This window comes from Drosophila subobscura, chromosome A, assembly GCF_008121235.1.
Source record: "Drosophila subobscura isolate 14011-0131.10 chromosome A, UCBerk_Dsub_1.0, whole genome shotgun sequence".
In the NCBI taxonomy this organism is placed as follows: Eukaryota; Metazoa; Arthropoda; class Insecta; order Diptera; family Drosophilidae; genus Drosophila; species Drosophila subobscura.
In genome coordinates, this window is record NC_048530.1 from 18660997 (window position 1) to 18684665 (window position 23669).

General features: G+C 45.7%; 4 protein-coding genes across 12 annotated transcripts in view; 2 read left to right on the plus strand and 2 right to left on the minus strand.

The window, feature by feature from the left end:
* LOC117903366 (protein sidekick) overlaps positions 1-5217 on the minus strand; it is an 82738-nt gene extending 77521 nt beyond the window's left edge. For all 8 annotated transcript variants that reach the window (XM_034815329.1, XM_034815328.1, XM_034815327.1 and 5 more), the window contains exons 1-2: positions 5014-5217; positions 3617-3951 (exon numbers count right to left, since the gene is read on the minus strand). In XM_034815329.1, the coding sequence (XP_034671220.1) occupies positions 3617-3800 (184 nt within the window). In that variant the 5' untranslated portion in view covers positions 3801-3951; positions 5014-5217. The remainder of the gene's footprint in view (positions 1-3616; positions 3952-5013) is intronic.
* Positions 5218-15201: 9984 nt separating this feature from the next.
* LOC117894717 lies at positions 15202-16539 on the plus strand. Its single transcript, XM_034801905.1, has 2 exons — positions 15202-15458; positions 15515-16539. Exons 1-2 carry the CDS (start codon positions 15374-15376, stop codon positions 16525-16527), a joined length of 1098 nt encoding a protein of 365 aa, XP_034657796.1. The 5' UTR covers positions 15202-15373; the 3' UTR covers positions 16528-16539.
* A 228-nt stretch (positions 16540-16767) lies between these two features.
* LOC117894927 lies at positions 16768-17384 on the plus strand. Of its 2 annotated transcripts, none has more exons than XM_034802241.1 (2): positions 16768-16863; positions 16925-17384. In XM_034802241.1, exon 2 carries the CDS (start codon positions 16926-16928, stop codon positions 17367-17369), a length of 444 nt encoding a protein of 147 aa, XP_034658132.1. In that variant the 5' UTR covers positions 16768-16863; position 16925; the 3' UTR covers positions 17370-17384. The 2 variants fall into 2 exon arrangements, with proteins under 2 accessions (XP_034658132.1, XP_034658124.1); XM_034802233.1 differs by having other exon boundaries at positions 16774-16863; positions 16922-17384.
* Positions 17385-17884: 500 nt separating this feature from the next.
* LOC117897486 (S-phase kinase-associated protein 1-like) lies at positions 17885-18355 on the minus strand. Its single transcript, XM_034806360.1, has one exon. The coding sequence runs from the start codon at positions 18353-18355 to the stop codon at positions 17945-17947; it is 411 nt and encodes a 136-aa protein (XP_034662251.1). The 3' UTR covers positions 17885-17944.
* Between the last annotated feature and the right edge of the window lie 5314 nt (positions 18356-23669).

A 23669-nucleotide genomic window follows, 5' to 3' on the forward strand; every position in this document is an offset into this window, starting at 1 on the left:
CACAAAAATAACCACAAAACAAAGGGTATTCCATGGTGCTTATCCTCTCCGTTGGAACGGGTTTGGGCTATATCTCCCCCACTCGTTTTGTGCTTTGTTCAAATGATTTTAAAATAATTCAAATTCGATTGTCATTTTGCATTTGAATAATTGCTGCATCAGGGTGGAGCAACGGATGAGTGGATGAAGCGCCACTGATGGGGCACTAATCATGCACCAAAAATCATGTGCCCCCGCAGCGGTTGGGAGGAATCCCTTATGCCACGCTTTCATCCGTTGATGATTCCTTCTCTGGGGACAGTGGACGTTGGCCCACCTGAAAAGTGCACTGGCAAAGGCGCTTATTGGCTTATACAAATGTTCCACAATAAAAGCACAGGCAAAGGCGCTTATTGGCTTATACAAATGTTCCACAATAAAAGCACAGGCAAATCGAAAATTGAAATGAAAACTAAACGATTTTTACTGTCTAACCTGTGCAGGATTCTTTTCCGATGAAAAAGGAAATGCAGAAATCGGACAAAATCAACAAACGATTTCAGTTCGTATTTGTATTCCTGCAAATTGAAACTTTTCAACTCTGGAAATGTCGAAAACAATTAGTTTTTTATTGTTTTTATATTTGATTCGTATTGGCGAGTTAATTAGGGCTATCATTATTGCAGGAAATTTATTTTCCCGTAGGTTAATTATGCATTTAAAATAATTCCAGATTTGTATGATATTTATTGAGATAAAAAACGAAAGTTTTCACCGTAATGCAATGCAAAAACCAAAAAAAAAACATTATATCATATTACCGCACACTTCTCGGTGAATTACAGTTATGAAACGCACCAGCCATCCATCATGCTCTATATATGGCCCATGTACCCCACTTGGAGCAGTTTGTGCGAGTATCTTTCACAGTCAATTCCCTTGGACAATCTTTTTAAACGTTTTCGCTTTGCCTCTTCTTTTTTTTTGTCGCCTTAACCTTCACTCTTTGCTCTTCCCCCGTCGCTACGCTACGCGGCGCAAAAAGAGCTTAAAAAGTCATTTCGTGTTTCTTTTTGGACGGATTTTACAGTTTTACGGGTTTCTTTATGCCCTTACGCAGAGGTTGAGGGTGTTATAAACTTGGTCAAACTTCTGTATTACCAGAGGAGCCCTGCAGGAGTAGCCCGTCCCCATGAATACCACAGCAACAGGCAGTTTCCATGCATTTTTTGTGTCTGTCATTTCATCTGTTCATTTATAAGATATTTTTGAGTGTAATTATCAGCTTTAATATTATTAAGTTTTTGAATTATATTTTTTGTGTTAGTATTCTCATAGGTTCCAGAGAAAATAAGGCAATATTTGATTGTAGTTTGCTTATATTCTGCATTTAACTTTCTTTGAGCAAAGCTTTTTAGTGGAAATAAATTAATTCTAATTTATAAAATTATGTAATTGTGATGGAAATTCATCAGTTATCATATGCAGAAGAAAACTATAATGAAGATGGAGGAATATGTGGGAAAGGTATACAATTTTCGGATTGGCTGAAATTGTCTTGCTTTTTCGTCTTTGGTTGGAAATGCGATTTCCCTGCACTGTTAAATATTTTTCACAAGTTAATGAATAGACTGGACAGCCAGGCAGACAGGGAGACAGGGAGACAGAGACAGTCGTCTCCGTGGCATAGGCAGTCGGTGCATGCAACACAGCGGCAGCAAAAAGTTGAAGGCAATTATAAAACTGTCTTCGGTGTAGTGCTGTTTCGGAATCTGTTGTTATTTGGGATTCAGTTTTGGCCGGCACTTCTTCTGTTTGCCTTGTAACCCGAGAGATGATGCCACAAATATCTTAGCAAAGTGGAGAACCAAAAAAAACACGATTGAAAGAAGGAAACTAAAAAAACGAACCCAAAGGAAAGAAGGATAGGCGACTGTAGGAACAGATGAGAGACGAAAGCATAAACAGCTGGACAAACAATTTGCATTTTCTGTCAGATTTCAGACGATTCTCTTCTCGGCTCTTGCCTTTTTTTGGTGTTGGGAGAGGGGGGTTTGTGCATACAGTTTGACATGCACCTGACACCAGAACATGAAGAAGAAAAAGTGGAAATTGCAATATCAGCAAAGTGCTTCTTTCTCTACGTCGCAAGATGCAAATGATTCGCTGCAAAAAATGTCCCATAAGCGAACGGATGCAGAGACCATCCGAAAGGAAGGACACCCAAAGTATGATCAAAATCTGCTGCTAATTGTGTTTGACCCGTGGAAAATGTCTCACTTCTGGAAACTTCAGTATCTGTTTCTGTGGAGTTGAACAATTTGAACAACGATTTCAAGCTTCAAGGAACGCCCCCGCAAAAACCAGAGACCAAAGACCCGAATACCGAATAGCCTCCAAACGGCACAAACAGAGCCTGAACAATCAGCCTGAGGGACCCATTGTGGTCCAATCCACCCGCACCAATAACAACAAATGCCCCACAAATGAGTGAAAATGTGGAGGGTTGGGGTTGGGGTGTGTGTTGGGTTGGGTTGCGTTTGGTTGTGGGGGGTTGGTTATTCGAATCCCGCGAAATTCGAATCGGAAATTTGTTGATTTTGTATTTAATATTTGATTTTAGTGGGTATTATATACAGTCGTACGCCTGTGGCTTTTATTTGGTTGTCCCAGGCCTCCAGGGTATGCAAATATTGCACAAACACAATTGGGGGCATGCAACGTGTACACGTGTACGTACAGTGCTGTTCAGAGGCGATAAGGCAGTACTTCTCGTCGAAGAAATACACAGTGAAAGTTGCAGACGGGTAGAGATTATACAAAATGCATTCCCACATGTTTCAAATGAGATAATTTCACAACTCGAGTGGATTTTCAGTCCCAAAGAAGTTGGAAAAAAACGGAAAACGGATATTCTAGAGTTCTCTCTTCATGAGAATTCTCCTCAGTAGATTCTCTTGCATTTCCTCGAATGGAACAGTCAACACTGGTGCCTCTTTGGGAATCAAAACCTTGCAGAAATGATGCCCAAGTTCTCATCTTACAGTTACTTCTTAATGGTTCGCATAACAGCCACGGGCAGTTCCATTTTCACTTCACAGTAGAAAACAATAATGTAGGAAATTCTTCAAAAGAAAAAACGAGAACACAAATTCCGGCAGATCGTGGAAAAGTGTTGAAGATTTTCACACACAGAGAAAGGAAAGACGACAAAATACCTTATCGCAGAAGCTCTCACATTATGAAGTGAGAAGGATTCAAAATATGAAATTTTAAGATGAATTTCAAACTTGGTACATCAGTTTACATATGTTTAAAATATAAGTGAGCAAAATATTATATAGCGTTTTGGAGAGGGTTTTACACGGCAAAGATCCACTGTAAACATACTTTGTCACAGGTTTTTACTTGCGATAAGACTCTAAAAACACACATCGTAATTGCATGCGATCATCGAAATTCGACATCGAAAGAGTCGAATGAATGCGCCCGCCGTTTGGGCTTCCGAAATTCCCACGGCTGTTTGTTTTGTACTTGTTTTTCTTAAAACCGAAAGAACCTCGAAAAGGAAAAATGAGAACCGAAAAAGGTAGAGGGGGGCAGACGAAGCGGAGTTAATAGGGAGAACAGCACTTACCCGCGTAACATGAGCAGCTGTCCGTGTTGAGAAGCAGCAGCAGCGCTGCTAGCAGAAGCAGCGACGATTCCAGCGGCTGCGACAGCGACATTTTGAGCCACATTCGTGTTCCTGCTTCGTTGACGCACCGACGGCGACGGCGACGCAGCGACGACGCTGAAGATCGCCGCTGGTCTCTCTTCATTTTCGGCTCTCTCTCTTTCGGCTGCTTTTCTTCGATTTTGTCGATTCTTTTCGCCTGCTTCTGACTGTTGTTTTTGGTTTCTTTTTGTTTTGTTTGATTAAAGTTTAATTGTTTTTTAATATTCTGGCGCTTTTCTTAATTCATGTTGACTCTGATAGAGAGAGAATAAGAGAGAGAGAACAAACATTAACCAAAAAACATGGAAACATGAAACATGGTAAACGTTTTTTTAGTTTTCTCATTTGCTTTGTGGCAGTCATTCGCCTAGACGCACACACACACACAAGCGTAGGCACACCTGCCACAGGTAGCAGCAGCGGGAAAGACAGAGCGCGATCGCTCTGAGTCAGAGCGAGGGAGAGGCATAGGTAGAGAGAGGGCACGCTTTGAAACCAAAGACCCTCTGTAGTCAGAGCGAGAGACCAGTGCGCTCGCAAACGGCCGCCAAGCCAAGCCCAAAGTGTATTTAAGCAAGGTGAGGCATGCCGCAGAGCACCCAAACAAAATTTATTTGTCTCTAATTTCGATTTGGCGTGAGCATACAAAGATAGAGTAAGAGAGAGCTAGAGTGACACAAAGCTAAAATTGTTCGGGGATCGGCCACAAACCTCACCTCAGGCAAGAAACACCTTGGACAAAGCCAGGCCACAAATTTAATTGGAATTGTCTCTCTCTCTCTATCTCTTTCGACGCTACACACTCACGATCCACACTCCACTCTCTTCTGGTCAGACTCTCTCATTCTGCCAATGCTTGCCGCTCTTTTGCTGTTTGTTTGAACCCTTTTTCGCTTTTGGGTTTATGTTTTTTGGACTGGTTGCAAGAACCAGTTTTTCTCATATGCAATTCTTTCACACTAACAACGCACACACACGCAAACATACACACAGAAACACTCAAGTTCGAACTCGAATAATTCCAAAAATTTGTTTCTTTTGTTTATAAAATTTGTTTTAGGCGCTCGTTTTGTTTTAATTTTGGCGCATTTCTTTGCTTTTTGTTTTGCTTGTTTTCACTCACATACACACACTTGAAAAAAAACAGAATGAAACACAAAAAAATAGTAACAAAACTGTAGGGTGAGAGGGAGAATGAGTGATCGCTGCAACAGCGCGCGCGATCGCTGCACAATTCCCAGAAGAAACACAAGAGAAACAGATAGAGCGAGAGGGTGCAATCGGGTGAGGGAAGGGATAGGACTACTTTTATTTACTTCTCTTGCGCCTGCTTTTAATGTTGTTTCTTTTATTAACCATTTGCTTCTCTAGACTTCTTCCTCGTCTGGCTTCTGGCTGGCCTGGTGTTTCGAAACACGCGCCGCAGCAAGCAACCGAAAGCGACGAGAGACGAGCGACGACGAAAATTACGGCGACGATGCGACGTAGACGGCAACAACCGTTATGCGCGCTGGCAGAAAACAAACTGTGCTGCTGCTGAAGAGTAGCGCTTGCTTTGGCTCTGGCGACGGCGACAGCGACGTCGGCAGCGGCAAGCAGCAACAGCAATGCCAGACGGCGTCGCACAGTGGTTGGCAGTGCGCTAACTTGAAGCTGAAGCTGTTGATATTGTGGCGGGGATGGTCGGAATTCAAAGGGTGAAAAGCAGTGCTTATGTTTTTTAATTAAAGGCATCACATAATAATTCTCTTAAGAAATCCATAATACTTTTTTTCATAAGCATATGAAATGGAATTTACAGTCAGTTATTATTTTACTGTATCTAGGTGAAAGAAAGCATTAAAACAGTGGAGAATAATTGTATGATACGCAGTTGTATGAGTAAATCATTTACGATATATTGTTAGAAGAAATTTTATATGCTATACTTAAACATTAACAAACTCTCAAAACGAGTAAATTTCTTATATTGTATATTTATGTATTTTGAAAAATGTAAACCTAAAATGTTCATGTGGAATATGGTTGTGTCTTATCCGTTCATATTGACACATCTGAAGTAGCATATAGTCTCATAGATGATCATTTAATGCAATAATGTTATTATCACTCAAACCAAATCACTTTTGTTCCACTGTCCCATAGCCTATCCGAATAAGCACTCGTGTTGCGAGCAAGCGAACGGCCCTCCGACTGGCGCCATCTGTCGTCGTTTGAGTGCGCAAAGTTTGAGCGGATTCCCCATCGAAGGCGGTTACATTTGAACGGTCTTTGAGTGAATTTTGTGTGCAACAACTCCTTGGTGCACTTCCGAACGGATCGTCGTGCAAAATCTGTGCAGCGGCGGATAATTAGTGGAGGATTGACTCCTATTATTGTTGTTGTTTGAAAATTGTTAACAATTTGGACGAATAACTGCCCTTTGGGTGCGCTCGAGCATCGCCCGTGCAGAATATTTACCCCTAGAAGGCGTATGAAAGTGAGTGCCATTGAGTGACTTTCTGCATAGGGTCTTGCACTCCTCCACAGGTTGGTGGAGCATGTTAATTAGCGGATGCGCACTTTTGAAGATTTTTGTAATTTTGCGCCAAACTTTTGTTCGCACTCAAAAATTGGCTGCATACAGGAAGGGGCTTTAATGGAAAATGCATGTACGAGCGCGCTAAATAAATAAGTTCTTATTGCCTTTTGGCCCCCCCACCCACTCGCTTTGGACTGTTTGCCCATGGCATTTTCGTATTCGTTTTGTAAGTGTGTTAACAACACATTTTGGCTATTAAACTTGGCGTTTTTCCCCTGCATTCAAATTAAACACACACACACACACACACACACACACACACACACACACACACACAGTCGCAGTCACGAAAATGTATGCAAAATGTAATGCAATTGTAAGTTGTGTGCGTGTCTCCGTCGCCATCTCTCTCACTGTCATTCCCCCTCTCTGTCCCTCTGGCCATAGCCATCTCTTTCCACTCCTTTCGGGATGAGCAGCAAATGAGTGCAAAAGCAGCAGCAGCGGGAGGCCCGCAAGAGAAAGATGCGAAATAAAATGTGCATGCATTTCAAAATGCACTTAAAAATTGTTGTCGCCGCTCCACTCTCCATGTGTGTGTGTGTGTGCGTGTGTGTGTGTGCGTGTCCCACGCCAGAGGTCGCAGGTCAACTTCGTCGCCTGCCAATTAAAACTTTGTATGCGCTGCGGCGACTCCACGGCGCACACACACAGACACCACACACGAATTGAGGAGTTGAGGAGGGGAAGGCGCTGACACCAGAGATGATAGATCGATGTTGTGCACTGCCGCCGCGTGACACTCACGATCGTCCAGCAGGCATTGAGAGTTTGAAAGTTTAAATCCAAATTGCAGGCACAAAATATATTCTAACAAATGCAAATGAGAGCATCCGTGACTGGTGCAAAGAAGGTCATTAAATGGCTACAGCACAAGGCACCAATCAAAGATTAATAATGTTCATGTAACAGCAGGAAAAGGCTTCATTAGCGTGCTGGGATAAATAGTAAATACAAACATCATGTTTCAAAAGTAAACTCGCGAAAGCAAATGGCAAATGTGTAGTAATGCGAACACCATTAACGGAGAGGTAAAGAGACAAAGGTACACTGAATGAAGTGAGAGTGCCGTGGAGTCCCTTGCCATTCAACTGTTGAATCACATGATAAGCACAGCATTCCCATATAAATGCTAATCAAAAGGGCTCGAGTACATGTGCAAGCCGAATGATAAACTAAGCTACATTTGAGCACATGCCATCGAATTGTATATACCCTGGAAGCGAAGGTAAACAATAAATTAATTCACATCGGAATGTTAGAATGTTTGAATTTGGTTGCAATTCTATGATACCCGTACCGTAAGGGCACAAAGTCTTTTGCCATGGATTGATCAAACACCGCAAAGTAATGTAAACGTGAGTATAAAAATAACATTAACGATAATGTTAACGTTAAAGGTAGTCGCTGTGCACCACCATAAAGGACTTGACTTCGTTAAAGACTTTGATTAATTCAATTACGTTTAATTGGCCTGCAACTACCTACATACATACATATGTATGTAAATATGTAAAGTGTACATCCTCTATGTACATTGACGTAAGTATTTCTCGAGTGGAAAGCAAGCAAGAACACGATCGTGGCACGAGCTCATCCCTGACGCGCACACTGCGGTGGTGTTGATGCATATAAGAAGCGCATTTTCCAGTAACTTTATTAATGCGATTTCAGTTAATTAACATCACTACAATTATACACACACACACACACACACACGACAGACACACGGGAAAGGAGGAGGTTCTTTTTTTTGATAAAATGTGCGGTTAAAAAACAAAAAAACACAAAGTTTCGGCTGTCGAATGTTCTGATGCCCTAGCAGATCGACTACAGATTCAATGTGGACCACATATAGAAATAATCAAATTGGATATGGCAGCTGAGGTAATGTAATCCTTTTTGACTGATTTTTCGTTATTTTTTGAGAGCAAACCGTTCTCTTACCATCGTTTCTACGGGTCTAGTGGGTGTGCTTCGGCTCTTAGTAGTACCATTGATATGCACTGGTAGATCTTCTTTTTGCACATAGTTTAAGCATCTTACTTCTGGTTGTAGTGCACTTTGTCATTCTAAAAAGCTGATAAATGCATCTATAAAGTGTATCCAAACACTTTGTGGCTTCAGCTTACCGTCTGGGAAACATTAAGCTTTGAAATGCAAAAATTATAATTATTGTGAGGTATTTTTTACGAAATTTTGACCTTAAAGACTTGGAAAAAGTCGAAAACAATTATTTCCTGTGTCCTTAATTTTGTTGTTTTCAGGTGCATTAATTGTGCGTCGGCTAAGGTGCAGAAATAGGAGCATAAATATAAATTATGCTTTCAGCTAAAAACATATAAAATATAACCTAATAAATACCAATCCCATTTCTAGCTTCACATTTGTTTTGGCATGACAATCGTGTGATTAAAGTCCACGAGCCCACTGTCGTAGGGCATGCAGGAGGGGAAATTGTTGTGGGAAAAAAAATGCCTTTGGGTTTTGCTGATTGAAATGACGCCTGCGACACTGCTTTTGCATCCAATTGCAGGTCCATCATAATTGCACTCGTAAAAACATGCACATAGCACGACGTTTTGCACTCAATTCCATGGCCCAGTGGCCCCGCCCACGCACAGGTCGTGGCCGTAGCCGTAGTCTCAGTCGTATTGTTGTGAGCCGGATGTTTGCAATCGTGCAACAAGTTGGCTGAAACGATGGCGAGGCGACCGACGACCAACGAAGCGTCGGTCAAACTTGTCAGAAAGAGCGAAAGTGTATGTGTGTGTGTGTGTGTGTGGGTGTTTTGAGTTTGAGTTTGAGATTCGCTTGCTTGTTTTTCCCCGCTTGGCTCCACTTGGACACACGCAAATCAGATTCAGAAATCCATGGAAAACTTTTTTCGTCGTCAAAAAAAAAGTTGCCTACCTTTGGGTGTTATTTCCACCATCCACAAAATGGCTTAAGAATACGATTTAATGGCGGCAAGAAAGCAATGTAAAAAGGGTTTGGGCACGACTCGGGACGATTGCCAATGAAAATTTGGCCAAAACAAAAAGTTGATTAAATTAAACATGAATTACCATCAAGAGCATGGAAATGGTATTATTTCTGTTTGGTAATTTATGCACAGTCCAACTGGGATTAGAGAACTGAAAAAGGTGCCTGAAAATGACGTGGCATAGGTCTGGAATGGGAGATACCCCTACCAAAATCCAGTAAGCAAATATTTACGAAATAAACGGTGCAGAGGTGCGGATAATTTAAGCTTGGAAATGACTCGATAAACACCCGAATTATCAAGTAAATTCCACTCGAAACAATTGTTTACTGACTAAGTCATGCATTTGCCGTAGCTTTTATCTAAAATCGAATAAAAAGTGCTCTGCAAATTATAGATAATGACGGAAAGGGGTGGCCACTGTTAGGTGGGGAAAATCCTTGTCCGTCCTTTGGGTTTATCTGGGATCTAGGGGCAATGGCGGTTCATGTGGAGCAGAAATGTGTTGCAGTTTTGGAATGTGAATCCTTTGAACTACAAATGAAATGGGCTAGTATCGGCAATGATCACGATATGGAGTGGAAACAGAAGATCGAAAGAGGAATGTAATAAATGAGTTAATTTGCCATGAAAGAATGAGAGGGATAAAGCTTAAATGAGATGAATGGAATTGCTGAAATTGAATGGAATGACACGGAATAAAAGCACAAAACTGATTTCGAAATCAAATTTAAAGCAAACAATAAAAAAAGAACTTACAATTTGAATGCAATTCACAGGAAGAGCAGCAGCAGCAGCAGCAGCACGTTTCATTTGGAATTAATTGATAATGAAATATTTATACGCATATTTCAGACGTACAGTGCTTCACATACATACATGTATATGTGTTTAATTTCTTGGTGTTTTTTTGTTTGCCGTTGTGCTGGCAGCTTCATTCAAAATGCACAAAACAAAACGGGCATAAAAAGTGGCAGCCCAACTTAATTATATCTAATTGAGTTAAATGATTAACAGAGCATTCCAATCCTCCAACATGGCCTCTCCCTCTCACTCTCACTCTCCCTCTCCCTCTTCGCTTTGCCATTTCCATTTCCATTCGCATTTTTTCCCTGTGACCTGTGATCCATTCAATTTCCACATGGCCAACTGATTGGTCAGTCGGACATGGCTTAACACTCAAATTGATTTGAAATGTGCTTAAAAAATTATGCTCACCACGGATGGAAAACAACGGACAGCAGTTGGGTGTCCCTCTCTCTCCCTCTCTCTCTCTCTCTCTCTGCCTCTGTCTGTCGGTGAAAAAGTGGAACGGGTGACTGGAAAAGCTGCTCAATATGCAGATGAAATGCAGTCGGTTGGGAGGGGAACAGAAAGCCGAAAAAAAAAAGAAAACACAAACAAAAACAAATCAAAACTCTGCACTGGGGCAGCTGCATTCTTTCTCCATCGTTTCTAATCCATCCATCGTGTTGTGCCCGCCACCCCACACCAATCCCCAACCAATCCTCACCTCAGCGGCACTCGGACAAGCTCGTTGCAAAATCACACAAAGTATGCAACAAAAAGGAGCGAAAAACCAGCGAGAAAAAGGATGTGCGGAGATTCAACGAATTGGAGACGGACAACGAATTCGGGATGCACTTTTCAATGGCAAATGGCTGGAGAAACTGCCAAAAAGGGACACAATTTTGGCTGGTTAAGTAAAGTGATGAAAATGGAGTTGCAGAAAGCAGCGAGTGGGTGAGGAATATGCGGCTTAGGGAGGAACGAGTGACTGGAGTGGAAGAGACTTCGAACTAGAAGAATAACCAGAGATATTTCCATCAGCATTACTGACATAAAGCTGAAATGAAAACTACAGAAAAGTTAATGAATATTGAATGGCAATGCAAGGAAAAACTTCAGCGCTATTGGAACACATTAAATGTTACATAACAAATGGGAGAAGAATGATAACAATTGGAATGCTATTGAAATGCCCAAAGGTACAGAATATGTGACTAGATTTCCGCTAAAATGTTGAAATGTGCCACGCAGATTAGTTGCAACAAATGCAGCCATAAGTCGCAGACAGACCGGGTTCTGTTTTGGCGAGGGAAGTGCAGTTTTTGCTAACCCCGGCTAGCAGCTGTCAAATGTATTTGCGCATGAGAATCCATCCGCCAAAACCAAACCACAGTGCAACCTTGCCACACACACACACAGATGGAGAGGGGAGTGAGAGTCTCCTGGCTGCATGCAACAAGTTCCTGCAGCAGTCATGGCATTTCATTCGATTCGATTTGATTCTATACCGATACGATAGCGATTCTTTTTATTGCTGCTGCCGCTGCTGCTGCTGTTTGTTCTTTGGCATTTGCAAACTTTTGCATGGCGAACGGCCAGCTCCCAGCTCCCACTCCGGACTCCCTACTCCTCCCTATGCTGGGCAACTCCTCTGATTTTGTTGCCAGTCAACACCTAACCATGCCATTTTGACAGGAATATAAGCCAGGACTTTGCGTTATTGGCATTCGTCGTGGTGTGGACACAGGCATGGAGACAGACTTCAGGACTCTTCGCACACACGTGGCAAACAGACAGGGGCAAGGATACACATGGGCAGGGCACATACGGGACACAAACACTTTTGGCTAATCGAATTTCAGCTTCAGCCAAATGAAGCGTATCAGGCAAATGCAATTGCAATTGCAACTCAACGGAGACGAAGACGAGGAGCGACGAGCACATGGCACTGCAAGGCGCTTCAAGTATATGTGGGCGTGGCACATCTATGCCTTATATTTGTATATATTGTCAGCTTATTCAATCAAACATCAGCCTTTGTGCGTGTGTGTGCGTGTCCTAATGCGGCAGTGAGTGAGGCAGCTGCAGCACCACCCACAAACTCCATTGTGTGTGCGTGTGTGTGTCGGGGTGGGCGTCCAACTGAGGTGTCAATTGCATTGTGGCCCAATCTCCACCCCCCGGCCGCTGCCACCAAAGTTTGTAGCTGTTTTCGGTTGTCATTGCCGATGTTGAGCATTGTTAATCTGACATTATATCGATTAAGGGAATTACATTTCGGAGTGTGCAATGGCTCCAGGCAGCTCCAGGCGATGGTCTGCAGCGGGACGCGTGCCACAATAGTCGCAAATCAACTAAACATAGCACTTAGCTTGTCACTATTTCGGGGCAGCTGTTGTTAATGTTGCACTTGCTGCTCCTCTCGCTCCTCTCGCTCTGCTTGCTGCTGCCAACCACTCCTTGGGGCTCCATTCTGAAGTTGTGCGAAAATCTGTTTTACTTTTGGTCCAATTAAAAGTTTTGCCAGTGCCATTTTGTATCCGTTTTAGATACTGCCAGCGAAAATGAGCAGCTTCTTCAATGGCTTCTTAAACGTGGCACCGCTGCCGCTGAGCGCTGATTTTGGTCACATTTCGAGAGTGTTCTGCACTCGTGTGATTTGTTTTGAAATAGTTCGTTCACTTAGGGCACATTTGTGCAGAGAATCAACATCATTCGACGATTTTAAGCCATTTGTTGCACCTTTTTAGGCTCCAAAATCTCCGATTCCTTAGAGGCTTTAACGCAAGTCAGCTGCAAGCTGAATCTGTGTTTTTTCTGTAACTATTTCTTCGACATTAATTTCTGTTTTGGTTTCTTATGATTCTGTTTTGCTTTGGGCATAGTTGAGCCTCCAGCCTCTTGCTCAGAATTTACAGACCTAAAAGGTAAAGGAAGCTCTCGAGAAGCTAGTTTATAGATCAAAAATGCTTTTGAATATTTGCAGAATAATATAAAAAATGAAAACCCTCTTACCCCGGCATATATTTCCTTTTGTTCAAATTTGCTATTGGGTATTTGGATGCTTTCAATGTGATTTAGTATTTGCATAGCTGCCATGGAAAATATTGCTCTGAAGGTGCTTTATTTTTTCTGTGAGAAGAATGCTCAGTTTTGTGCTCCTGAGCAAATAAATCTGCAAATTAATTTGCCTAAATCGAGTATTTCTCCACTCCACTTTGAGTAATTTCCATTCAATCTTGGGCGTGGAGCGTGGAGCAAACGGATGTCTGAACTCTGTTTGTGGTGAATGCCAAGGGCTCGGGGATGGATGGCTGTGGGGAAGACTGTGTGCGGTTGGCAGCACTTCGGACAGGGGCAGGCACGCTGCCTGCATTGCGACAAGTTGGCGCCTCTATCAACTGGTGTCCAATTTGTTATGGACAGCTAAGAGTGGCAATGCGCGACGCCGTAAATCAGGTGTGCCTGTGCTTCCCTCTCTCCCTCTCTCTCCACTCCTTTTTTGGTGTGTCCTGCTGCCCCAGAGGACACCCTTTGATCAAGGGGCAAGTGAATTTAGCGCCTGTGGCATTGTCTTGGGGGCAAGCGAGCTCCCCGAACTGTGGGGCAAGAGCAGCAATCATCGAGTCAGCCTCCAACCCACTGCCGCCAGCTGTTTTCTCCCCTCGCTTGGTCAACCATTCAGTAATCAGTCCACAGGCTTTGATGGCCTCCTTAACCGCATTGAGGAAATTAAAGATTCCCTTTCTGCTTTCAACCAAAACGAGCCGAGCTGAGCCACTGCACAGTGGAGCTGCAGCACTTTTAAGTCAATTAATTACGGCTTTATTCTGGTTTATTCTGGTCACAAAAAGCCAAAACTTGAACTGCTTTTGCACTGAACAACCAAAACTATTTGATAACCAAAAACTAGTTTTAAGTGAAGTAAATAATGGAAAAAAAGTCACCAGATAAATTGCTCTCTTCAGAAAAATATTTATGCCCTTATTTGTCTTCGTTTTTTTTGTAGCATTAATTTTCTGTAGATTTTCTGCAACGGAAATGTTCTTGCAAAAGCGAAAGCTGCAGCAGCCATGCGAAATTTCACTCTTGTATCGAAACTCTTTAGAGTTTGAAATTTCTGTACAAAACTGATGCCATATTTTGGCACACTTTTTTCGCTGACCTTTGCAACACTGTGCAGCACCGTTGGCACTGCCCGAGTAACGGTTTGTCAATTGTGTGTGCGTGTGTTTGTGTGTTTGTGTGTGTGTGTTTTCGCTTGCAGCTGCAAACGTTGCATTTCCGCTGCCGTAGCCACTGCCACTGCCACGGGCCAATGTCGAGTGGCCACGTGGCCGAGCACAAAAGATGGTCAAAACAAAAGACACTGCAAAAAAAAGGGTGCCATAGTGCCACAGTGCCACGGGTGTCTGGTTGGGTCTGGGTCTGGGTCTGGGCCTGGCTCTGCTTTCGGGCGTCTAGTCTGCTCCGGGGGTCTACTCCGGGGCGTCTGCTTCGAGGGTCTGTGCCCAGGCATCCGGAAGTTTGCGCTGACATTCATTACCATAATTCACAACAGCTTAAAACATTTATGTGGCTGCCGCCTCCCCACCTCCCCACCTCCCCACTCCCTATCCTTCATAATCGCTGGCAAAACGGCTGCCCCTCGCCGTAGAAGCGGAAAACTGTCACCGCCTCTCGGCGGCAGTTCGTTGTTTGCTTTGGATTATGTGCAGCAGCATGCAGAATGCCATAACAAGCGAAAACTTCCAAATTTGTTGCAATTATTTTAACTGCTTGCCCGCCCCTCCGCTGCACGGCTTGTGGACTCGAGCTGCTTGCTCGCTCAGCGCATTTTTTGCACAGGCTGCACAGGCTGCACAGGCTCGACATGCTGCTAAAACAGGAAACATAAGAAAGTAAACTCCATCCCACCCCCGGCGCACCCTCAGTGCTGGTTGATAACTTTTTTGAGGTGAGACTTTCCGCTCGTGTTGGTCCCAGTAGCTGCTCAAAATTCATTTGTTGGTAAAAACTACTCAAAGCAGATGACCTGCGCAGAGGATTTCCATTGCCATTGCCATTGCTTTGATTTGATGAGTGTTGAGCACTCAGTTTTCCATTGAATTTGAATTTTGAACGTTCGAAAAGCAGTCAGGGCAGGCAGGCAGTGCAGGCTCAAGCTGTGATTCGAGGCCTCACACGAATCACAGTCATCACAGGACGCTGGTCTCGGTGTCTCGTTGCTCACAATCGGACATCGGACATCGCACGCGTACACAGTAATCAGTTTATGGGTTAAAATTGTATTAGTTTACGCCACGCCACGCATAAGGACATGAATCCCGACAAGAAGCCAGTGCCAGACAACGGGCAGGACGAGCCCGAGGAGCAGCAGCGGCAGGGCTCCACGGCAGCGGAAGGTAAGCAATGTTTGAGCCCAGTGAACACATTGAAACTCTGTTTTGCGACTCCGCAGTGAGCACTCCTGCACCGCTGGAGGACTTGGCAGTGCTGGCACCCATCGAGCGGAACTACTTTATGCGCATCAGTCGCCAGGAGCAGGCCACAAGCGTCAGGCAGCCAGCGAATTGGCGGGCAAGGCCGCAACAGGCCGCAAAGAGGAGCGGCAAGGCACGTGGAAGTGCAGTCCAAATGGGAGCTGCTGCTGCAACATCTGGAGCTTTCACATCTTCCGCTGCTCCAACATCTTCCGCATCCACAACTGAAGGAGCTGCGGGTACTACCACAACTGAAGGAGCTGCCCCTTCAAATGGCTTTGCCACAACTCCCCTGAACGCAGCTGACCATGAGGAGATTCCTCTCGATGGCTATGGCTCGTCGGACGACGATGATTTCTCCGACTTTTGCGAGTACGACACCATGTTCCAGGAGCAGCCGAACTATGCTTTGGTTCAGACCTGGTCCTCCTATGTAAAGCGTCGTTGTGCGGCCGCCGGCGGACAGCGGGCGCCACTGGAGATGGGGCAACCGGCAGCCACCTCGGGGTGCCACATGCCACCGACTGACAACTGGCGCGCTCGCTCGGCCACAGCTTCAACTGAAGCGGCCTCAACCAGCAGCTGGCGCCGCAACTTGGACTACACCCATCAACGCCGAAGGTCAAGGTCGGGCCACCACAATCCAGATGCCAGTGGCAGCCAGGAGGAGCTGCTGCGACCCGAGAGACAGCCGGCACGACGACCCCACCACAACACTCGCGGCCACCATGGCCGTCAGCGCAACCAGTGGACTAATTCTGCCTACCACCATCCCCCGACCCTCAACGGTGCAGGCAGCCCCCACCCCGAGCATCCGGGCTTCACAAATGGTTGGATTGGCGCGCCCGGAGCTCGTGCATATCGGCAGGAGGGCTTCCGGGGATTCAGCATGATCGGTGGATTCCAGCGGACTCGCAGCTTCGGCCCGTCCAACAATCGCCGACCGCCGCCCAGTGCCGACGCCAACCCAGGACGACGCGGCTCCATGTAGTTTGGAGGCCAATTCCCATCCAATTCAAATTTTAATTATATATTTTAATAGTTGTCAAATTGAAGCCTACGAAGTTATTTCCTGGACTTTATTGAGGGTCTTCTTTGGGGCAACTTCTTTGCTTGTTTCACTCCATTTGAGCTCCGAGATTCCTTTTCTTTCCCCCAACAAAGCAGCCTGGAATTGGTGACTCCTGTCATTGGGCTGTGTGCTGCCCGAGCCCAAAATCTGTTTCCGTTCAGTAGATCATTGCTCAGCAAACCAACCACATCGTTTCGAATTTTCCAGGTTTTTTTTTTCCGTGCAAGGAAATTATTTTGTTCGGGTAACAAGCAAGTAAGAGATTCGCTTGAAGTAAGTTCCACACAATAAACAGTCTTGGCCACGCTCTCAGCAGAATGTCCAACACGATGAATCAGCCAGTGGGCAACAGCATTGACAAGAGACTGAACAACCGTGTGGGTCCGAGCACTGAAACTCGCGACAACGAACGCCCAATGGCCTTGCCCAAGTCCCTGGCCAATTGCCCTGAGATCGCCAAGCTTTCGATCAAGCCGGAACCAATTGCCGAAGGACACGGCGCTGCTGCACACGTCACTTACACTCGCGGTCAGATCTTGACCATTGGTCTGCTACTGGCCGATAAATTGGCCGACCCAAAGACAGAGAACCAGGTCTGGCCAGCGGCCAAGGAGGTAAAGACGCGCCTTCGCTCTGTTGGCATCTACAAGAACCGCCTGGTGGCGCCCTCAACAGCTTTTGCCGCCAAATGCGCTGGAGATCCAGGCGCCCATGGTTGCTGCAACTGGCGGCTGCGAGGCGATGCTCGTTTCCCCAATTAAAAGGGCAAACAACAAACAACAGAAAAACACTCTTGGCCAACACACAACAAATAATGATATTTAATAGGGCAATTTCCTTGTAACATTTCCTTGCAAAATAAAGCATATGTATGTGTGTGTTGAACTTAGAAAGTGTTTACACGAATTGATGGTTAAGTTTGGGTGCTAATCAAAAAGAAAAGCATTTGTTGAGGGCAGCAGCTAGAACAGGGCAACAGCGCTGTTAACAGCAAAGGGTAACAGCGTGCTACTGCTAGCAGCCGGTGGCCGATCTCCGCTAACAGTCGGTGGCCGCGCTCAGCTAACAGTTCTGGCCGCTTTCCGCTAACAGCCTTAGTTCGCCCCCGTCTACAGCTCTATGTTAGTGTCGTCTGAGCGCGTTCTGTTAACTAACACTCTTTTGGACTGCTTGCCCACACGATCCTTATTTTAAGAGGTACACAAAATATAAACTCTTATTGCATGGGTTAAATATGTTTTATTTGGCCAACTCTGTTAATTTTTTGTTGCGGATTCCGCTGACTTATCAGCTAGCTCCTTGCTGTGGTATTAAGTGTTGGATTTAATGCCTTGTCTTAATGTTCCATCATAATTCCTTTGGCCACGGCCGCGGCAGTCAGCTCCAGCAGTCCCTTGATGTCCAGAAAGTAGGCCATCATCGCCAGCTCCAAGAGTGTCGTCCCGTCAATATTGAGAAACTCGGCATCCCATGCCGACAATTCCTGCTGCAGAGCCGCCTCTGGCTCCGCCTTGTGGTGCTGGGCCCAGGTCAGTATTTTGCTCAAAATGGGAGACCGCACAAAGGGCAACGAAATTACAGCTGTCTGCTGCTCCGCCTGCTCCTCCTCCGGCATGTCGCCATTCTCCTGCAGACACTCTTTGATGTAGCCCGAAGTCGTGGCAGCGAGGAGATCCGTGTCGAAGGTCTCCCCCTCAAGGGACACCAAGCGAAGAGTTCGCTCCGCTTCCACACGCGGCCTTGTCATTGCTACTTATGAAAATGAAGTTGTATTCAATTGATTCAATTGCCACTGTTATGGAAATGTCATTATTAATTGAAAAGTCAATGCTACCTCGTCACAAGGGTCTCATTTGTAGGCCTAGCCCCAGGGCCATTGCAGGGCCAACTGCTTCGAGGCCGAATAATCAGCTGAAATGTTCATCAGTTCCGGTGCCGCTTTCACCTTTGGTAAATAACGATAATTTTGCCCTGAAAGCGATGGTTCTTTGGCTGTCCTTAATCATCTTATTAACCACTTCATTCATATGCCTCAGAGCAGGAGTGGTCGTGGCGTAAAATGTAATTGAAACCGTTCCCAATTGATGTACTAAGTGGTAAAAAGTTTTCATTATAATTGCAAAATACTTTCAGCCATGGTTTCCCAGTATAGACTAGCGCTGTTGCCCGAAAAAACTGAAAGAAATCAATCGGAGCAGCGAGTGAAACTCGAAATTGTTTCAAATGTGAGTGCTTCATTTTTTCGGCTCAACTCTGGACATCAGTGTGAAATTTATGGCCGATTTTTCAGCACACTCAAATGTATTTTGTATCTTTCAGATATTTATAAATCGCATTTGGTTATTTGTTGATTGATGCAGCCACGCGGGCTATAAATACTGATCCAAATCCAATGAAGAAATGTTCGTCTAAGAGCTGGAAGAGTCCGCTATATCTTTGCGGATGCAGAGCAAACCGCGGCAGTTGGTTCGCTGGGTGACGAATGGCTTGGCTGGGGATGAAGCTGACAACGAGGCCAGGAGCACAGACAGGTGCCAAGGCACAGCAGAGTGAGCGGTGGTAAGCCCAATGTAATCCCAAATGCAGTTACCAAACACAACTCACAGTGGTCTCCGCACACATGAAATGTGAGAGACTTAATTAAGAGTTTTGGTCATGTCAAGATCTGGTAATGGTAACTAAACCGATGACAAATGCAGTCTCCAGAGCTGTCTCCACTTGTGCCTGAAATGTGTCTGCCTCTGTGCCTGTCTCTGTGTCCGTTTTTATGGCCGCAAATTTATGAGCAGCTAATTTACTAAGCTAATTTGTTGGAATTTGAATACACTTGCAGCTGCCGGCGGCACTGACAGCCTGATGCCCGACATGTTGTGACACTTTTCAAAATGAGATTTTCCCCCATTGCCCCGCTGCCAGCCACTGCACTGGATGAGTGGCCGAGTGGCCGAGTGGCTGAGTGGATGAGTGGCTGTTGGTGTGTGTCCCTCTGTGTGGGTGTTGAGCTGTTGACGCCACACGTTCTACATTCTCCCTCGTTGACGTTGGCATTACCTCACGGACATACACGCACAGCGAAATTCCGTATGCAAATGCAGCAGTGGATGTCCGGTCCAGTTCGGTCGCCGACCACCTGCAGAGCTTATCTCGCCGGTGCGGGCGTCCAGTCCTTAACAATGAGGCCGCTGCATGCACGCCCTCTGGCCTCTGGCCTGGAATGGCCCAAAAGATGGCTGAAAAATCACTGGAGATGCTCCTGCTGGAGCTGTGGGTTCTGCTTGCTTCCTGCACGACTCACGCAGCTCACGCGACTCAAGCTTTCCCTTGGGCTGTGGGGCATTGCAGGCTCGCCGATGGCTCTCCACCAATGCTTCGGATTGAATGCGAGAGCCCAGCTGTGCCAAGACGCACTCTAAACACTCTTTCTGCTCCACAAGAGCAGGGGCTGCAGCACGGGTGTTGATATGCCCCTGGGCCCAGCTGCAATGCCTGGCAAGAGGCTGAGGCTTGGCTCTGAGGGCTGGAACTGGAGAGGGAAGTCCCACAACTGCAACACGTATTCATTTCAAGCGTTTTTATGCGTTGCTTGGCTTTTGTTTTTACCATGTCCTAGCCACTGTCCACAATCGTTGGGCCTGACACAGTTTTTGTTGCCACACAGTGGCATGTCCTGCACCCGTTCTCCCTCTCTCGCCCGTGGGAGGGAGGGAGGTTGGCTGCGCTCTGTGTCTTTTTGTTACTTTGGTGGACTTCTCAACTGCCTGACTGGATAACTGCCTGGCTGGATGACTGGATGACTGGATGACTGGATGGCTGCCTGGCTGGACGCCGCGCCGTTGTGTGGCATGCCATGGCGTGGCATGGCGTGCCTGTGCGCTGACAGTAAATGCTGAAAATTGAGTGCAACTTGTCGTAACTTTATTTTCAAATATATGCGGAAAGGACTAACCAGACAATGCACAACACTCGCACACACACACACACACACACAGAGGGCCACACGACATGGCCACACTCACTTTCACAGCATGGCCACACTCAATGGGAAATGTGTGGCGGAATCCACCCGACAAGCGCTTCCAATGCGATGTCAAGGGACATTCGTAGTAGCTTAGATTCAGCAGCTAAAAGGCAACAACCTTTGGCTAACTGATGGCTTTCATTTGAGGGCATCTTTGGGTTTACTTTTTGGTAGAGATCCTAATGGAGATCCGTTAACAGGATCTAAGCTTGGACAGCCAGCAGCAGTTCCTTTGTCCTTGCTCTTAGAATGCTCTTAAAAGTTTTTCTTTAAATTGCATTTTGTTGCCTTTTAGTTGCCATTGTTTTAGCTTTATTATTTGCACTAAAATTCCCAACGATCTGCCATCAAACTTCGGACCAATTTCATTCAGAACGAGCCGTTTCCAGCGGCAGTTCAATGCGCGGCCACATTTGCCTCCTGCACCATTCGCTTGTGCTTGTGTGTGTGTCTGCATCCATGTTGGATGCGTGTGATTGTGTGTGTGCTAAGTGTTTTGCAACAAAGTTTTTGCGTGCCTTTGTCTGCCCCACAGAGGGGTGGACGGTGGGAACGGGACGGGACTGTACCTCTTTTGGCATATCCTTCCCGTTACCGTTGCGGCTCCGTTGCACCCATCAGATGGTCGGTCTGCGTCTGGCTCCGGCTCCGGCTCCCGGACCGGGGGCTTTATTACCATCTCCATCTCCATCTCCGTTCTCGGTCTCGTCTGCATAAGCTATGCGGTTGCCAGTCGCCCATCAGGCCAGGGACCTCACTCTCGCTCTCACTCTCCCGAAGTCGTTCTCGTTCTGCGGTAAATGTAACGAATATGCAAGTCCTAGCGTGGTCCTGCCACTGCTACTGCTCCGGCTACCACTTCCTCAACACTCCACAGATCCTGCTCCGTGCTCCGCCACCCATTACAGCATGTACCCCCCCGTGCACCCTCGTGTGCCTCCGTTTACAACGCTCATAAGTTAGCTGTGAAATTGTTTAAATTTGAGGCTTGGCTTGGCAGACACACAGACGATCCACTGGGACTTTCGTTCTTTACGTTTTGAAACACTTTACCGGCCCGCCACGCCCACAGGTCAGCCCCCGCCCAAGCACTCGACAAATCAATTGGCAATCAATGGCCAATTGTGTCCCACTCTGGTGCCTTCCAAGAAATTTCCACGTTTACCGTAACCGTAACCGTAACCGTAACCGTTACCGCTAGCGAAACTGCTTTGCCCTGCTTGCTGCTTACTGCTTGCTGCCTGCTGCTTGCTGCGCTTCCGTATCGATAAACAGTGCCGGGTCAGAGCTGCCACACCCACTACTTACGCCCGTCTTGCACTCTCCAATTAACACACTGAACAAAAAATAAAAACAGAAAGGAGAGCTTCACGCAGCAGGAGCCGTGCGTAAATAAATAATAATAAATCCCAGGCCGTGAGCTGCAACTACTTTGTGGCCATAGACTGTAACCGCTTCGATCTGCCAAAGGTTCTTGGACAATTTTCCATCAAGAAATACACAAAACTGTGACTGCGGGCAGATTTTAGTGCTCGGCTGAAAGCCAAAGAGTTGCTGCAAGTGTCGGTAAAGACTTGGCAGCCAAAGAGAGCGATGGCAGCGCCTCTACAGCAGGACCCACATGGCCCAGCCATGGCCAAAGCTGTGTCGAAGGTGTGTCAGAGAGCGAGCGGACTTCTTTGAGTTTGCATATCTTTGCCCGGCCAATTTGAATATTGTAACAAGCAGGAGAAGAGCAAAGAAACAACAAAAAATGACTACAAAAAACCCAAAAAAATCAAAGGGATAAAAGAGCGAGAGAGAGGCAAATGGTCTCCACGAAATATTGATGCACTGCAAAGTTCCAAGTGAACTGAACTCGAAGAAGTTCTGAAACTCTGAGCTGAGGAATGTCTGCAAGAACAGCAAATAGCTGCGTTAGATCTTCACTGAACTGGCCGTAAATATTTCCCCAAATGTGACATAAATATAGCTTGAAATTCTGCCAAATTGTATGCCTTGGGCTTATGGCAAATTCGACGGAAAATGCCCAAACGATTGGGCGCTGTAAGCGCACACCAAATCCTCTTGAACCCTAGAGAGATCTCTCGCTGCCGTGTCCATGATGCCAAAAGCTGGCCAAAGAGTTCGTTGATAAAGTTCACAGCAAATGGCAGGGTCCTTGGGTAATTGCTGGGAACACAAAAGGAGCGAATACCCTTTCGCCCCAAACCCTGCACGCTCGTGTACAAAGTGGAAGTCCATTGTGTTTCCCACAATTCTATGCTCGACTAGAATTTATGGGTGAGTTTGGGCATGTTGCATGCCACACAACACACACACACACACACCTACAACTACATCCGATCTATCGCATCCGTGCAGCCGCCTTGGCCTTTGATGGAAATGGAGCTCAAGCTCAAAATTGTAATAGGAATTTGTTCGAGCTGCACCCTGGCCCAACCCTGGCCCAACCCTGGGGCCTGCAAAGAGGCCTAAAGAGAGACAAGAATTTTCTGGCCATTGCCTACGCTTTGGCTGCTCATATTCTCAACATTTTTCGGCTTAATTTGTCAAAGAATATTTGTGTAAAGTTTCCAATAACCAAGCTGTGACCTTCCCACAGCCACTGTGACTGTGCCAAAGCAGATTTTGTTCTAGGAATTTGCGGCCTCATTTTTTCAGCTGTCTTCTGCTTTGAAATCAATTAACACTGCACACGCACAACAGCATCACGTTCATGGAGCAACAATTAAGCAGTGCAGTCGCAGGATAACAATTATTAAATATTTCTATGCGCTCAGAGGCGGAATTATCTGTGCAAAAAAGCAGCAAAAGTTTGCCGCAAGGCACCAAACAGCTCCGAAGTGGCGCAGCACCAACTTTACTTTGCGCTTTGTGTTTATGAGTTTATTTCGGGTCTTATGAACGGATTACAGTTCCGTATTAAACTCCTATTAATTCCCTACTTTAGCTCCGTATTTTTGTGTGTCATTTAGTGCAGTGTAACTCGATGTTTGGTTCAACATTTCTCTTGTTCAGCAGACCCTTGAGTGTCGCCCAC